The sequence below is a fragment of the Thalia democratica genome, chromosome 4 (assembly GCF_965202585.1).
Source record: "Thalia democratica chromosome 4, ktThaDemo2.hap1.1, whole genome shotgun sequence".
Lineage (NCBI taxonomy): Eukaryota > Metazoa > Chordata > Thaliacea > Salpida > Salpidae > Thalia > Thalia democratica.
In genome coordinates, this window is record NC_139168.1 from 56,783,216 (window position 1) to 56,800,173 (window position 16,958).

The 16,958-nt window shown below is 24.2% G+C and overlaps 1 protein-coding gene across 1 annotated transcript in view; it reads left to right on the plus strand.

The window, feature by feature from the left end:
• Window positions 1–292: 292 nt before the first annotated feature.
• LOC145834021 (solute carrier family 53 member 1-like) overlaps window positions 293–16,958 on the plus strand; it is a 29,496-nt gene continuing 12,830 nt past the window's right edge. Inside the window, exons 1-6 of the mRNA XM_082941329.1 lie at window positions 293–372; window positions 8,756–8,807; window positions 10,725–10,823; window positions 11,598–11,800; window positions 13,478–13,564; window positions 13,744–13,893. Coding sequence (XP_082797455.1) covers window positions 304–372; window positions 8,756–8,807; window positions 10,725–10,823; window positions 11,598–11,800; window positions 13,478–13,564; window positions 13,744–13,893 — 660 coding nt within the window. The 5' untranslated portion in view covers window positions 293–303. The remainder of the gene's footprint in view (window positions 373–8,755; window positions 8,808–10,724; window positions 10,824–11,597; window positions 11,801–13,477; window positions 13,565–13,743; window positions 13,894–16,958) is intronic.

Below are 16,958 nucleotides of genomic sequence, written 5' to 3' on the forward strand. Positions count from 1 at the left end.
GTACTTCATTTTATAATAGTACACAACTGATTATCAACTAGACATAATTTTAAAAAAATTACATAATTAGGATTTTTATTAATTTATTTAGTAATTCAATTCGTTCAAAAAATTCATTGAATTTATGTTCAACAATTTAAAGGTTTTTAGATACAATTGTATGATATTTATTATATTATTGTATGATATTTATTATATTAAATTATGTTTTCAAATCATCTAATTCATTCAATTTTTCACTCTACAGTTATTAAACTAAGACTAGTTTTTATTTGGTTTTTTTAACAGTCAATAAATGTTAATATGAAATTTGGTGCAAATTTACAAACCATTCAAACACCTGAATGGAGAAGTCAATATTTAGAGTATGAGGTTTGTCAGTTTTTATTATAATAACAATTTAAAGTTTTGAAATGTTTTACTTTTTCACGCTTGCCAAAAACCTGGAATTTGACAATTAAGTCAAAAACAAAACCTAGAAAAACCTGAAATTTCAAACAAAACTCACTAAAAACGTTAATAAACATTTTCATGTAAAATTGTGAAATTTTAACTACGTAGGTACAAAAAATTGTTTACATGACATTTCAAATTTGGACAACTCAAATTCCGACAATTCAAATTCTTAAAAAATATTTAAAAGACTATATCTCAATAAGTAATATAAATTTGAAAAAAATATATGTAGATCTTGTTAATACCTACAAACCACTTTATCATTATTTTTTTAGGTCTAAAATACTTTTCAACATATTTTAAAATTATTAAAAATAACTATGTTTTTTACTATATTTAAGTCATATCTCAAATAATACTTAATGTTTTGCAAAAAGAAAAAATAGCTTGTAGATAATAATTTGACCTACATATGTATTTTTTTATATTTGACAAATATACATTACTTATTTTATGTGGCTGTTTCAATTTTTTTTTGAAGAATTTGAATTGTGGGAAATTGAATTGCCCAAATTTAAATAGTCGTGCACCCCAAAAAACATACCATTTACTACTTTTTTTTGTATCTTTTAAAAGTTTATTTATAGAAAAACACATTTAAAGTAGCTTTACCTATCTTTTCAATGTTGTAATACTACAGGGTTGCCAAAAAACCTGGAATTTGAGAAATTAAAAAAAAAATCGGGAATTGTTAATAATTTTAACATGTTTAGTAGTAAAATTTCTATTTGACTCAAAAAATCTATCATATAGATAAAAAAGTTTTGTCATTATCAAAAATTATTTTTATTAAAAAAACACATTTAAAGTAGCTTTACAGTATTTTTTCAATATTTTTATACTATTTTCACAGTTTTTCACCTTCAACTTAACTTTAAAATAAAAATAGACCTGAAAATGTGTTCTTTTAAAAACCTGGAAAAAATTAGCCAAAAACATTTCTTGGCAATCCTGAATACTATTTAAGACAATTTTTACCTTAAATTATAAATGTACTAAAAATGAACCAAAAAACTTGTTCTTTAAAAAACCTGGAAGAAGTTCTGAAAACCTGGAAAAAAAATTCAAAAAAATGTTGGCAACTCTGTTTTAAAATAGTTAAAACACCCTTTTATCAATATGTTTTATAAGGGTTACCATTGGTAATTTAACAAATCCATTATCTGTATCCGGTCAAATGATGTGTTTGTAGATCTGAATTCAGCCAGATCCTAATTTAAAAGTATCAGGATACATCAGGACCTAGTGTTATGGATCCAGTAGATCAATAAACTTACTTTACTTATTTCAGTTCCTTCCAGTTTTTATAATAATATAGCTTAAGAAGTTCCAGAGCAGTGGTCTTCACAGAGTGCTTGAATTAAAGTCTTAAACATACTTAAGAGGAGTTTTGAAACTTTCACTTGATATTCTGTGGTTTTTTGTTTTTCTGAAAAAGGGGGGCTTACGTAAATTAGATTCCCTGATCTAATCAAAAACCTTCAGAAAATGTCATAGGTAGAAATTGTCAACATATTGTGCTTTCTCCATGGTAGGTAAGCGTAATGAGTTGAACACATGTTTCAAAAAGATTTATTAAAAGTTGTTCATAATTCATTGTATTATACAAAGGTATCATTTATTTGCTAAAAAGTATTTGTGTATTGTCTATATACTTCATTAAATTGGGTAATAAAAGCTTTGAACAAAGTAAAAAAACGTGGTTTATTAATTTGTTTATGAAAAGAGCTTTGTAACTTTGATGATCAGGATTTTGACAACTTAATTTGGCAAACTGAAGTTTTATAGCTATCAAAAGGAAACTGCTTAGAGAGATTTTTTTACAATTTTTAGTACACTCATTAATTTTTAACAAAGAGCTATGAATTAGCAAATGACCTTGAATAAATAAAAAAGATAATGCATACTTGTTTGACCTCTATGGCAAATTTAATATTCTGAACAAACTTTTTCACAGCAAGAATCCTTAAATCTTGTAAAAGTCAACGCTAGTTTGAGCAGTTTTAGAAATAAACTAGGATTGTTTAAAAATGATTCAAAAAAATATGAATAGAAACAGTGATGCCACACACTTGAGGTACTCAAGATAATTTGAAATTCTAGAAAATCCAAGGATGACTCAGATATTACTTTATGATGATACTTTTTTGACTGAGGACAATTTTTTATTCTTTATTAAAACCTCAGGATAATTTTAAGATTTTTTAAATTGCAATATTTTGTCATTTTATTAACAATTTTGTTGAAGAACTTTGTTTTTTTGACTTAAATAGTGGCAACCCTGTAATGGTTTCTTTGCAATTTTGATAGTACACCTATAAAATGTGGGTAGGTGTCTAAATTGCGCGAGCGTACAAAATTGCACGAGGGGACAAAATTGCACGAAAACACAAAATTGCACGAAGATACTTTTGCACGATGACTAATTTGCACGAGAGCATAAAATTGCACGAAGATAAAATTGCACGCAGACAAAATTGCACAAAGGATCACTTTTGCACGAAGACACTTTTGCACGAGGGTATATTTTTGCACGAGCAGACAATTTTGCACGCAGACACTTTTGCACGAAGGGTCATTTTTGCACAAGTGACAATTTAGCACGGAGGGTCAATTTTGCACGGGTTTTGTTTCCTTCCCAGGGACGGGTCAAAATTGCGCGTAGACATTTTTGCACGAGGGGACAAAATTGCACAAGAAGACTATTTTGCACAAAATTTTTTAATAATATTTAAAAAATAAAAAAATAAGAATTAAAAAATTTAAAACTTAATAATAAAAAATACAAAACAAAACTATATAATATTCAAAAAAAATAAATCTGAATTATAATATTTAATAACTAAATAACGAAAAATAAAAATCAGAATTAAAAAAGTTATAACTTAATAAAAAAAATACAAAACAAAATTATATATTGTTCAAAAAAATAAAAAAATCTGAGTTATTAAATTTAATAACTAAATAACGAAAAATTAAAAAAATTAAAAAAAAAAAACAGAGTTAAAAATTTTATAACTTAATAATAAAAAATACGAAACAAAATTACATATTATTCAAAAAAATAAAAAAATCTGAATTATAAAATTTAATAACTAAATAACGAAAAATTAAGAAAAAAATATTAAGTAAAAAATAAAATAGTGAAAAATTTAAGTGAATAAAAAAATATATATAGTACTTTTAAGTAAAAAAAAATATTTTTCAGTAAAAAAAAATTAAAAGTTAATTAGATTCTTTTAAATAATAAAAAAAGTTAGAATATAAAAAATTAACTAACTTTATAATAAATAAGTTTTAAAAAATCAAAAAACATTTAAGATTTACAAAAATTTAAAATTAAATAATAAATACATTAAATAAAAGTCCAAAATAAAAGTTAATAAGATTAATATAAAAAGTCAAATTAAATGAAATAAGTAACTAAATAAATTTAAATGAAATAATAATAAATATAAAAGTCAAAATGAACAATTTAAATAATAAACAAAAATCTATCAAAAAAAATTATATAAATAAAAATAAAAACTAGATTATAAAATTAGATTCTAACCGTTATTAAAATACAATTACCAAAAAAAGAGTTTTGTTTAAACTTTTTTTTTTGTTAAAAATAGAAATTAACTAATTGTAGCTGTTGTATTATTTTATTTGTTTCATTTAAGTCTAAAGCTTATATTTCCTTTTTCTTCTAAAAATGTAAAAATAAAATTGCTTCTGACAGTGCTTTTTCGCAAGTCTTGGTTAGATAAAGAGAAAATACAGAGCAGGAGAAACTTAAGAGCTAATTAGACTAAAACGCGTGCAAATACTGATGCAACTAAGATAAAGTTTAGAAAAATATAAAATACTGATATATAAATTAGGTTTAAAACTTTTATATAAAACAAAAAAGTACAATTTTAAGTATAATTTATGGAATTACAAAGCCGTAACAGAACTTTTTGTACAATGCATAATAAAAATTTCAAAAGACGGATTTTCTCTTTTCTAAATTCAATTTATTGTTTCACTATTTCGTATGCTCGTTTTTTCTGTACAAAAGTATCTTCGTGCAATTTTGTCCCCTTGTGCAATTTTGTACACTCGCGCAATTTTAACACCTACCCATGTAAAACTTTATTTATTATATTTTTTTTAATCTTGTTTTATTTCATATTTAAATTTAGTATAATTATAATATAATTTATGTTTACATCAATACATGTCTATTTTTAAATAAGGATTATTTTAAGTATGATAAAATTCTAGTTTTATTTTTATTAAAATAAAATTTTAATTTATAATAGTTTTTAAACACATTAATTTAGTTTAAATAAAAAAAAGGTTTTACATATTGAAAAAAAATTAAATAAAATTAATTTAAACCTGGTTAAATTAGAATGAACTACACTAGCACATGCTTATTATTTTTTTTTATAAAACATAAAGGTTTTATTATATTTTTTATTTAGTTATTTTAAGTTGATATTTTTTGTGCAAAATTGACCCTCCGTGCAAAACTGTCTGTCGTGCAAAATTGACCTTCCGTGCAAAATTGTAACTCGTGCAAATTTGACCTTCCGTGCAAAATAGTCTTCGTGCAATTTTGTCCCCTTGTGCAATTTTGTGCCCGCGTGCAATTTAGTCCCCGCGTGCAATTTAGTAACCTCGTGCACTTTTGTCTTCGCGCAATTTAGACCCGTTCCCATAAAATGTATTATGAAGTTATTAGTAATTTAAAATTCTTTATTTAAATGTCATATGTGCTGTTCGAATTACTTAATTGGCTGTTACTGACATAAACAAAGTTGCCAACAAATTAATTAATGAGGACATATTTTCAATCTAGTTTTCATTTAACACAGACTAACTTATATTTAAATGAAGTTTTTACAGTTGCAGGGTTGCCACTTGGTCAGGAAATCAGGAAAAGTCAAGAAAAATTAAAAAAAAAAGACTTAAGTCAGGAAAAAATGGAGGGTTTTGAAAAAAAGTCAGGAAAAAACAGGAAATTTGATAAAATTTAAAAAAATTCAGATTTTGTCAGTTTAAATTTACAAAATTCTTTGTTTTCCAAATCCTTCAAATGGTAAAAGTTAATTAAAAGTCAGAAAAAAGTTCCAAAATTTTTCCTAGAAATTTTAAAAATGTTTAATTTTATTTCCAATGCCTTCACCTGGTATAAATTAGTAAAATATCTTTTATAAAACTGCAAAAATTTTCTATTAACATATTGAACAAGTACCCTACTTGAACAAGCAGATTTTGTAAGCTTTTTAGTATTGATGATCTGTAGCAAGGACACTTCCATAGTGAAACTGTGATATATACACAAAAGTTTATCTAGCATAGTTTTAGAATCAAAGTGTTTTTTGTTTAAATAATTGAGTTCTTTATAACTAAGCAGTTAGTTTAGTATTTTATGTAACAAGTTAATGTGTATACTTTACCTCTTTATAATTTTCTCAAAGTTGTTTAAATTTATAAATTAAGTTATAAGAAAGGTATATGCCAAGATTAAGTTTACTTATTATTTCTATTTTTTGTAGAGTAACTTAAGTTTTTAAAGTAAATAAGGTACATTTATTTGTTACAAATGTTATACTAAATGATAAGAGGAAATATTTTATACAACAGACATGTAGTTTACTTTTTTGTCTTTTTTTACAGATACTTAAGTATATTAATTTTTAATTGATTTCTAATTTAAGGATTTTATCAGGGTTCGTGCGCGTCAGGCTAAATCAGGCTAAGTCAGGCTAAATCAGTTTTTTTGAAAAAAGTTGAAAAACGTCAGGCTAAATCAGTTTTTTATTTAAAATTTGAGAATCTCAGTTTTTCTCAGTTCAAATGCTACAAAATTATTGATTAAAAAGAATTAAGAAATCTTTTTAAGATCAAATTAAGATGTGAATTTATTTCTAAATACTGATTTACTTATTAAAGAAAAAATCAGTCAGTATTTGTAAAAATAAATGCTTAAAACCTTTTGTTGAATCTCTAAAAATTTTTATTAATCTTCATTATTTTGTTTTGAGTAGATTATATACGTCATAATTATGAAAATTCATAAAAAAAATACAGTTTAAACATTACAGTATATTTCACCAACTTAGCTGTTTGTTTGAATTTCAATATTCGTGTAAGCGTTTCATTTTAAATTTTAATAAAACACGACAGTGCACGTCGTTTTAATTTAAATCTTCTGGTTATAATGTTTTTACTTAGTGCTTAACTAAATTGAGCAATGTGTTTAGTAATATATATTAAATTTTTACACTAGTGTTAGATATAACACTTATTTTTAAACTTATCACTGAATTTGTTATGTTAAGGGCATAGGGGGGGGGGGGGTCAATCACCTTTTTTACAATTTAGTCTTATTATATTGAGTTGTAACTAAGCTATGAGTTGCTTTTTGCAGACTTTTAAAGCTCAATATGTTTTTGAGATAAAGCTAGTTGAAGTCGGAGACTACAATAGTACTAATTAAGACCCCTCAATATCTAAAATGACTTCTAAAAGGGATTTTCCTTACTTTGAAAAAATGTCAGGCTAAATTGGTCCCAGTCAGGCTAAATGAAAAAAATTTCGCGCACGAACCCTGTTTTATGTTAAATAGTTTGGGTAGTATTTTATTAAGCTAAGTGAACAATTTATATAAGTAAAACTGATTTAGAAAAGTCAGGAAAATTTTAGTAAAAAGTCAGAAAAAGTCAGGAAATTTTTCTCAGCTTAATCAGTGGCAACCATGCAGTTGTTAGACAAAGATTTATTTAATAAGACTAAATTTAGTTGTAAAATAATATAAAAAAACTTAATAATATAAAAACAATATGTTTTTGAGATAAAGCTAGTTGAAGTCGGAGACTACAATAGTACTAATTAAGACCCCTCAATATCTAAAATGACTTCTAAAAGGGATTTTCCTTACTTTGAAAAAATGTCAGGCTAAATTGGTCCCAGTCAGGCTAAATGAAAAAAATTTCGCGCACGAACCCTGTTTTATGTTAAATAGTTTGGGTAGTATTTTATTAAGCTAAGTGAACAATTTATATAAGTAAAACTGATTTAGAAAAGTCAGGAAAATTTTAGTAAAAAGTCAGAAAAAGTCAGGAAATTTTTCTCAGCTTAATCAGTGGCAACCATGCAGTTGTTAGACAAAGATTTATTTAATAAGACTAAATTTAGTTGTAAAATAATATAAAAAAACTTATAACGTAATAAGTTGTAAAAACTATTGAAAAATGTCTGGAAAAGGATATGCATAAATTGAGTTTTTAAAACTCTAAAATATAGCCCTATAAAATAATGTTTTCCACGAATGTTAACACTTGTGTTTTTTGAAATAAGTACCTCAAATTTTCAGGAAATGTTTCTTGCATCAATAGTTACAAAAAATCAAACGATGGTTTAAAAAATCTACAAGTTTACTGCATACTTAAGTTCTAATCGATTTCGGACAACAGTCCTTCTTCAGTGAACTAACAGAAATAAAACACATTCATGCCACTAATTAAATAAAAGTGAAAATATTTATTGTGGCGTAATAATTCAAAACTGTGAATTAAACCAAATTTTTAAAAGCTAGAATTTTTTTTACATTATAATGATATTTTGTATGTAAAAGTAAATCCAAATGAATATAAAAACAAACATTTTACTGACATAAACTTCAAATTTAAAACTATCTTAGTAAGGAACTGTTTGATGTAAGTAATTATTAATAAATAATTACTGCTATTGGTGTAATAAAAATAAATCTTTTTCCAAGCAAATCTTTAAGTTATTACAAAAATCTATATCTATAAGAAACTGTATCTTACAAACTTTTTATCTTTAAGAAGTAGTATTATAGATGAATAAAAATAACTCTTTTGAAACAAAACCTAAGTAAAACAATAATACAAAAATTAAATAAAGAATTTAATTATGTTATAAAGGTAAAAAATAAATTTATTGTTAAAATAAATCATTTGAAAACATTCCAGATACTGTAGCTTTACAGTCTCTTTTCAATTTTTTTATATTATACAAGGCAGTTTTTTTTAACTTACGTAAAGTTTTAAACAAAAATGGACCAAAAAACTTGTTTTAAAATCCTAAAAGAAATATACAAAATATATTTTTACAACCATGTAAATTTCAATAAATAAATGAAAATATTTTGTGTGTAAATGCTTACAATAATTCTAATACTTAAAAAAATGATAATGATTGTGCAAATAAAAACTGTAATAAGTTATTTAAGTATAGTGAATTAGAATTCAATATTAAACTTAGTATTTAGTTTAACTCATAAGTTTTGTTTTGGCAGATGTTAAAGGAAACTATTTACCGATATCAAGAAATTTTAGTTAGCAAAGAGGGTTAGTTAATTTTTTGCAGTAAATTTTGATTGTTAATTCTAAGTTGCTGCATCAATATATTCTAAAAATCAGTGAATAATTGCTTTAAGTTTTAAACAGGGTGGCACTAAACCTGAAATCCTGGAAAATCCTGGAATTTTTTAAATTTAATCTTATTTTATATAGTTTTTACTAAGCTACAAGATGCTTTTTACAGATTTAAAAAATTAAAAATAATTATTGAGATATAGCTGGTCAAAGTCGGAGACAACAATAAGTTCTCTACGGGAGGCGCAAACTAAAACAGCAAATAACTAGAAATCACTAAAAATCTATCTCATCCTACGTTTTTTGAGATAACTACCTCAAATTTTTAGGAAATGTTCCTTGCAATATTTAGAAAATATTTATATTTAAAAATATAAAAAATAAAAACTTTGTTACAAAAAACAAACTTCTTTCTGACAGAGTTTTCTAAATTTATCAAGGAACATTTCCTGAAAGTTTGAGGTAGTTATCTCAAAAAACGTAGGAGAAGATAGATTTTTAGTGAACTAGTCTATTTTTGCCGTTTTAGTTTGCACCTCCCATGAGGAACCTATTTTTGCCGTCGACTTTGACGGGCTATATCTCAAAAATTAATTTAAATTTTAAAAATTTGTAGAAAGCATCTTGTAGTTTAGTAAAAACAATTTAAAATAAGATGAAATTTCAAAAAAAGTGTTTGACCCTCCCCCCCTATGCCCTAAAGGCCATAGGGGGGGGGGGGGGGGTCCAACATTTTTTTTTACAAAAATTAACTTTGGCTTTTATAAAAAAGCTTTAAGTATAAACTACAAGGCAGTTGTTATAGAATTCAAAAATATTATTTAACTTTTGAAATATTTAATTTTTTGTAAAAATTTTCCAATATAAACGTATGGCTGGCAAATTTTTTGGGGTCAATTTTCACTGAAATTTAAAAATTCACTAAAAATCTATCTCCTTCATTTTTCAAGCAATCTTCTTCAAATTTTCAGGAAACGTTCCTTATAATAAAAGGAAAAAATGTTACTTTAGAATTTAAATAATTTAATAAAATAAAATTTTTATCACAAAAATTAAAAAAAAAAGTGTTTTTTTTCAAAAAAATATATTTTTACAAAAATTTTTTTTAATTTCAAAGTAACGTTTTTTTTTGTTATTGTGTAAAGATTAAACTGTGAAAGTTTGAAGAAGATTGCTTGAAAAATGTAGGAGGAGATAGATTTTAAATGAAATAGTCTTTTTCCGCTGTTTTAGTTTTCCCTTCCTATAGGGAACCTATTATGCGGCCAGACTTTGACTGGTCATATCTCAAAAAATAATTCGAATTTTTAAAATGATAAAAAGCATCTTGAAGCTTAGAAAAAACTCTATAAAATAAGATCAACTTGTAAAAAACATGGTTTACCCCCCCCCCCCCCCCCCCCCCTATGGCCTTAACTTTAAACAAAAATTGACCCAAAAATGTGTACTTTCAAAAACCTAGAATAAATTCAGAAAATCTAGAAGAAATTTCTCAAAAACCAGTGGCCACTCTGTTTAAAAATTATTTTAAAAGGTACATCATGTTTTATAGAAACTTTTAATTTATATTTCATTAAACAGTAAAATTTTTATAGTAATATTTAATTGAATTTAGAATGATTCAAGTTTCATTAAATTGATTTTTTGCTGTATGCATTTACAACAAAATGTGAACAACTTAAATGTGATTAAATGATTAAAACTAAATGATTAATTTTGACTTTTTACTTAGTCAACTATTTAGTTTTTTAATATATGATGCTTATTGAGAAGTTTTCATTTACTTTAAAAAAAGAAATAACTAATGTTATTAAACTAATATGTGTTTAATTATTTTAATCAATTTATAAGGGAGAACAAGCATATAAAAATATTTTTATACTTTATTAGAAATAGAAGAAGAATATCAAAGAGAATTAACTAAAATAGAAGAAAGGTTTTTTGTAAAGTGTGATGCTGAACTAAGCAAGGTCAACAATTTTTATGCAGGTTTTTACTGATGTTTTGTGTGTTTTTACTAAAACTATGTACTATAAAACTAATATAACAATTAACTTTATTATACTTGTCTTTAATACCTTAAGGCCACAGGAGTTTTCAACTTGGTCTTGTTTTTAGATTTTTAACCAAGCTACCACTTGAGTTTTACGATTTTTTGAAAATCAAAGTAACTTTGTAGATATATTTGATCAAAGTTTTAAGAGTTAAGTATGTACTATAAGACAGAAGAAAACTAAAATAGCCAAAATTTTTATTTCATTAAAATGTATTTTACTTCATAGTTTTTAAGCAGTTGTTTACAGTCTTTTTTAGTCTAGTTGATCTTTTAGAAGTAATAAACAAATTGTCTTATATATAGATTTTTTTAAGTATAATCATAATTTTAGTTAAATGATTAAAAGTATCTAAAATAAATAATTTTGAATCATGCAAGTAGACCATAGCATTAATAAACTAGAGATTTTAGTTAAAAAAATAATGGAAATAGTAGAATTATAAAAATTTAATGATTTTTTTTTTAGCAGCTTGTAGTTCATATATTTTGCTTTTAAATCAGAGCCTGTATAGTTTTTGCAAAAAGAATGCTCACAACATATTTAGCTACTTTTTTAAATAAAGTTATTACTTTTGCTACCTAGTTATTAGTTTGACTCACGTTTTTTAGTACTTAGTTTTAATTTGTTATTAAACTACGTTTACCTTTTTTTTCTAGATTTTTAAATTTCCTGTTAGTTTATGTTTGTTAACCTTTCATTTGAATAGAAAAGTTAGCTGAAGCTACTCGAAGATTTTCTTTTTTGCAAAACGAGCTGGAAGCACACAAAGATATTTTACTTGTTCAAACAATTGCAAATAAAAATGATACAAGTATGGTCAGTCGACCTTCAATAATGTCACAAAAATCTGGTACTAATAGCAACAAGAAAGCATCAAATGAATGGCCTAAACTATTTTTTAAACAAACAGTATGTAAACATTTTACTACTAAGTTTTTACTTTAGTTATTTTAACAATTATTTTGTCTGATTAAACGTTTAAATAAAAGGTAATGTTTTGTCTTTATTTAAAGATGAAAATCTTAAGCTAGCTAATACTATATATCGATATGTTAATAATACAAAAAACAACTAACTTTCGATTTTTTTACTATAGTTTTTACGCTTTAAGCGTGTCATCAGAACAATAATAAAGGTAACAGCAGTTTTTTTTTAAGAAATCACAAAAATATCCATTATGCAGTGTCAAATAAATTTGAATAATTTTAGGTAGCTTATCTTAAAAACAACTTCTCTACAAGTTTATATATAGATTTATATAACTATTCAAAATATGAATTTTAGCGTTTGTTAACAAAAGATCCTAGCGAAACAAATTCTATGTAATATATAATAATAACAAATTATTCAGTATCCTTCTTTTATTACACTCATATAAAGTAATAAAAGTGGGATACTGTAATAAAAGAAGGATACTGTATAATTTGTTATCATTAGATTTATATATATTTATTTGATTATATAAAAATCAATAGGTTTATACGACCGTTCGTATATGAGATATATTACCTCATATACTCATCAGTAAAGCTTAAGTTTGTTAACAATGTTTAACAGAAATTTAGAATTTGAAAATTTTACAAGTAGTATGATGTAGTAATAATGAAGGTTTTTGTACAGCAAGTTTAGTTTTAAAAATACGCTGATCTTGTTAGTTTGAGAATTTAAATTTTCAAATTCTAAACTACTTTCTCTTAAACATTGTTAATTAACTTTAGCTTTACTGATGAGTATATGAGGTAATGTATCTCATATACGAAACGGTCGTATAAACCTATTGTAATTTATATAATCAAATAAATATTTAGCTCCAAATCAAATTATTGAGTTCTATCGACCAAAACTTTTTTTTTTTAACTATTATTAGTTTTTTTTATAGATATATATGTTTCTTTAAAATAATATAGAAAGAAATTAAACTCAATAAAACTAATTAATAAAAAAAAAGTAAATTACTTTGAATAATTACTTTCAAATTGGTCATAACTTGAATCCTTTATATAATAAATAACAATATTTGTTTTTGTTCAAAAATATTACTAACGGAATTTATATATTTTACAATTTTCTCTTTCTAGGTAGTTTAGTATTTTCAAATTATATATATGAATGGTTTTTATTTAAGTTTCTTAACAAGAATTGTTATAAATACAAAACTTTTAAAAAATAAAATGAAATGAATCACGTACAAACTTATATATAACTTATATTAGAAACTAAAATAAAACTTTAACTTAAAATTTTATCTTTTAGTTAGAACATGTACTTATTTTTTGCTTACCATACTAATGTCATTATCGTTAAGTTAACATATTAGACGTTTTTAATATTTATTTACTTTCTATAAAATTTTTAATGCATGTGCAGTTGATACATAACTAAGTATAATTGGTTTTATTTTTAGTTTTTTTAATACTTATGTTACAATAATTTAATAATTAAAATAATTAAAATACAATTTTGAGCCGTAAAGATACATTTTAAGTTTTGATTAAGAAAGTACATAGTGTTTTGTTTAAATCTAAACATAGTATAAAGTGTAATGACTTTCATTTGGTGCACTTACTTATTTAAAAAAATTACCAGGAAAAAGTGCGTTTAAAAACTATGAAGGAAATAAAGTTTGCATTTACAGAATTCTACTTGAGTTTAGTATTGCTTCAAAACTACCAAGTATATTGCTTTCAATTTATTTTTCACTAGATGTTTATAAAAACTATTAGACCTGTAAAACTAGTAATATTTTACGAGCATTTTTTATTTTTTTCATAAATGTATTCAAATTACAAAAATATTTTTCAAACTAAATGTCGTAATTTAAGTTTTCGTTTAACCCAAGAATTTTTCAACAGGAACTAAATTTTACAGGATTTAGAAAAATACTAAAAAAGCACGATAAAGTGCTGAAAACAGAAAGAGGTGCTAAATGGCGGATTAAATATGTTGAAACCTCACCTTTCTACACAGATAATCTAATATCTAATTACATTAAAAAAACTGAGGTATGTTGTCCAAAATTAATAATATTTTAAATATCTATTGTTGCATTGAAACTTTATTAAGTATTATAAGTAAGTATTCTGTCAATGAAAGTATGTAACATATTGTAATAGTTTTAATGAATTGGTCACAGCTCTAGTTTTTATTTCTGTACACATTATAAGTCCAGTAATACAATACATTAATACTGAGCCTTTATTTAACATTTTTTTTAGTTATTATTTTAAAATTAAACACGTTTTTTTATTTGTTCAAATTAAGACTGTAAAATTTTGTGTAACTAACTTTATATATATTGTTGCTATTTTTTTTATGGGCTCGTTTTAATCATAAATTATTAAAGTTACTTCTTACCAAAAGCTGTCATATAAACTCTATTTAATATGATTGGTTTCGTGTATTAATTTTATGTGTATTAAACATTATAATTATATGCTTGTTTCTGGAATAAATGTTTTTGTTATTTATATTTTACAAAATCAATGGTATCTTACTGAGCATTATGTTAATAAAGTGTTTGCAGTATGTATCGTGCGTAGTTGAACATATGACACTTAGATAAATAGCTTTAATTAGGATAGGATATTTGATAATCTTCTCTCTGTACTCATAGTGTGTTAATTACATAAGTCGCCAAATTTAAATAATTTTCTTTTCGTTCTTTTTAGGTTTTAGCTTTTTATTTTACAAGTCTAGTATTCTTGAATTAATTTTTTTTGAAAATTAAAAATTATATTTCTGTTATTTTAAGAACTTTTTTTATGAAAATAATTTTCCATTTTTTACTTCAGAATAATTTTAAATTTCAGTAACAAGAAAAAAATATTTATAGCTTAATTAGCTGCAAATTGTTGCATCAATCAGTACAATTTAAACTTGCAAAAACTATATTTAAAAGTAAATTTTTGGACATAAAGTAAGTTGTTTATTATAAATGTTCAGTGTAGTCTTGTTTTAATTTTAAAAACTACGATATTTTCAAATTGTTGTACCTTATTTTTATTACTTTAATCTTCGGTTAATAAATAAAATCTTCTTCATTTAAGACGTCAACTACGCAATTAAGAATAATGTTTTATTAATAATCTACTTATTTAAAGTACTTTTTTCAAACTCTCTCAGTCTAAACCAGGGTTTCCCACCTAAACCGGTACCGCCCCCTTTGGGCGATTTTAAAATTTTGAAACCTACAAAAAGGTTTTAGGTGTTTTTATTAGTAATTTGAAACTAACACTAGATATTTCTGAGATGCAGATTAAGAGCAGAAAAAAAGGTCTTATGTTTTTTTAAATGGTAGTTTTTTGAGTAGTCTTGTTGGAGGGGGGCCATAGCCTTTTAAATTTCTCTAAAGGGGGCCATTTGAAGAAAGTTTGGGAAACCCTGGTCTAAACTTTTAAAAATTATGAATAACTTTGAGGAACCTATATTTTTCATAAATTTTTTTTATGCAAACAAATTAAGTTGAAAACTGTTTTTTTATATTTATTTAATTTTGCTATCTACTAGTTGTTCTAAATACTGCAAAGAGCATTTCTAGAAAAAAATTAACTATTGATATATTCCATTCAAATCGTAAGAGAAGATTTTAAAGATTTTTTAAAATAAAGTGCGGCTTACATTCTAAGGACTTGAAACAAAACAGAGAAGTTAAACTATTAGTTGACTGTAGAAATCAAAGATTTTAAATTATAAGTTTTTAAGTTATTAATCTAAACTAAAAACAGTATCAAAAAGTAAATAAGTTAATATATGTTTAAAATTATTGATACCTGTTTCATATTAAAAAAATGTAATGATGTACTTTTTATATATATTTAAAACGTAGTTTGATGTAATTTTCTAGTTTGAAAGCATAATTTATTCTATACAACTTTAGATAAATTAAACAGACGTAATTAAAAACTCGACTAGTTATTTAAAAAAAACGTTGACACCCTATCTATAACATTTTAACATAGGCATTACATCATTTACCATGTTTTTTAGAATATTATTGTTTCTAATAATGCAATAAATCTTTTACGGTGTATCCTTATATTTGAATTTGAAACTACATTTGTTTGATTTAAGACTAAATATTTTAAATTAAATATATTTTCAAAGTTAATTTTTAATTTAATTAATTGACACATGATGTTATACTTTTCATATTGTGACCTTTACCAAACTCAAAATATTAAATTCAATTAGCTAAACAGATCTTAATAATTAAGTTAAATTATATTTAATATCAACTTCTTATGCTTTTTTCAGGGTTGCCACTTTACCTGGAAAAACCTGGAATTCGACAATTTAGGCAAAAATAACCTGGAAAAACCTGGAACTTGAGAAATTAAAAAAAAACCTGGAAAAACCTGAAATTTTTAATAAGATTCGGAAAACCTGGAAAAAAATTTGAAAAAACGAGTGGAAACCCTGTTTTTTACAAAGTCAACAAACATATATGTTAACTTACTTTACACATGAATTACTAACCTTTAAAAATAGAAACTATTATGTAGAAGAAATTAATATCTTTCATTTTTTACTTGGTATTTACCATAACATGTAGTTATAAAACTTATAAAGTAGAAGTAGAACCAGAATTGAATTTTTAATTTTTACTCATAAACTCCGACGTTTTTTGCTTGGTAAGTTTGCAACCGTAATAATGGTAAAAGTCGGCACAATTATGTAAACTTGTAATATATCTTTTTTAGAAATTCTGCATTAAATTTCTTAATACTTTTAAAAATTGTTGTTAAACTTTAAAAAAATCATAGCATATAATTAAATGAAAGCTCTCCGAACGCTGTTCCATGAAAATTATACTTATTTTAAGGAAGTTTATTTTTAATACAGTCAAGCATATCTTAAAAAAGGGTATTTTTAAAACTTTTAAGAGAAAAAAAATATATATGTAATACAAGTCACTTAGCTCAATTTTTCTGGCACGATAAAATGTGTAGCTGCACTAAATAACATACAATATAGTAAACTCAAATTTTATATTATGTTTTCTGGGTATCGTAATTGCTAAACTACAATTTAATTACTTTTTATTTGCTTTTTGCTAATAACTCGTAAT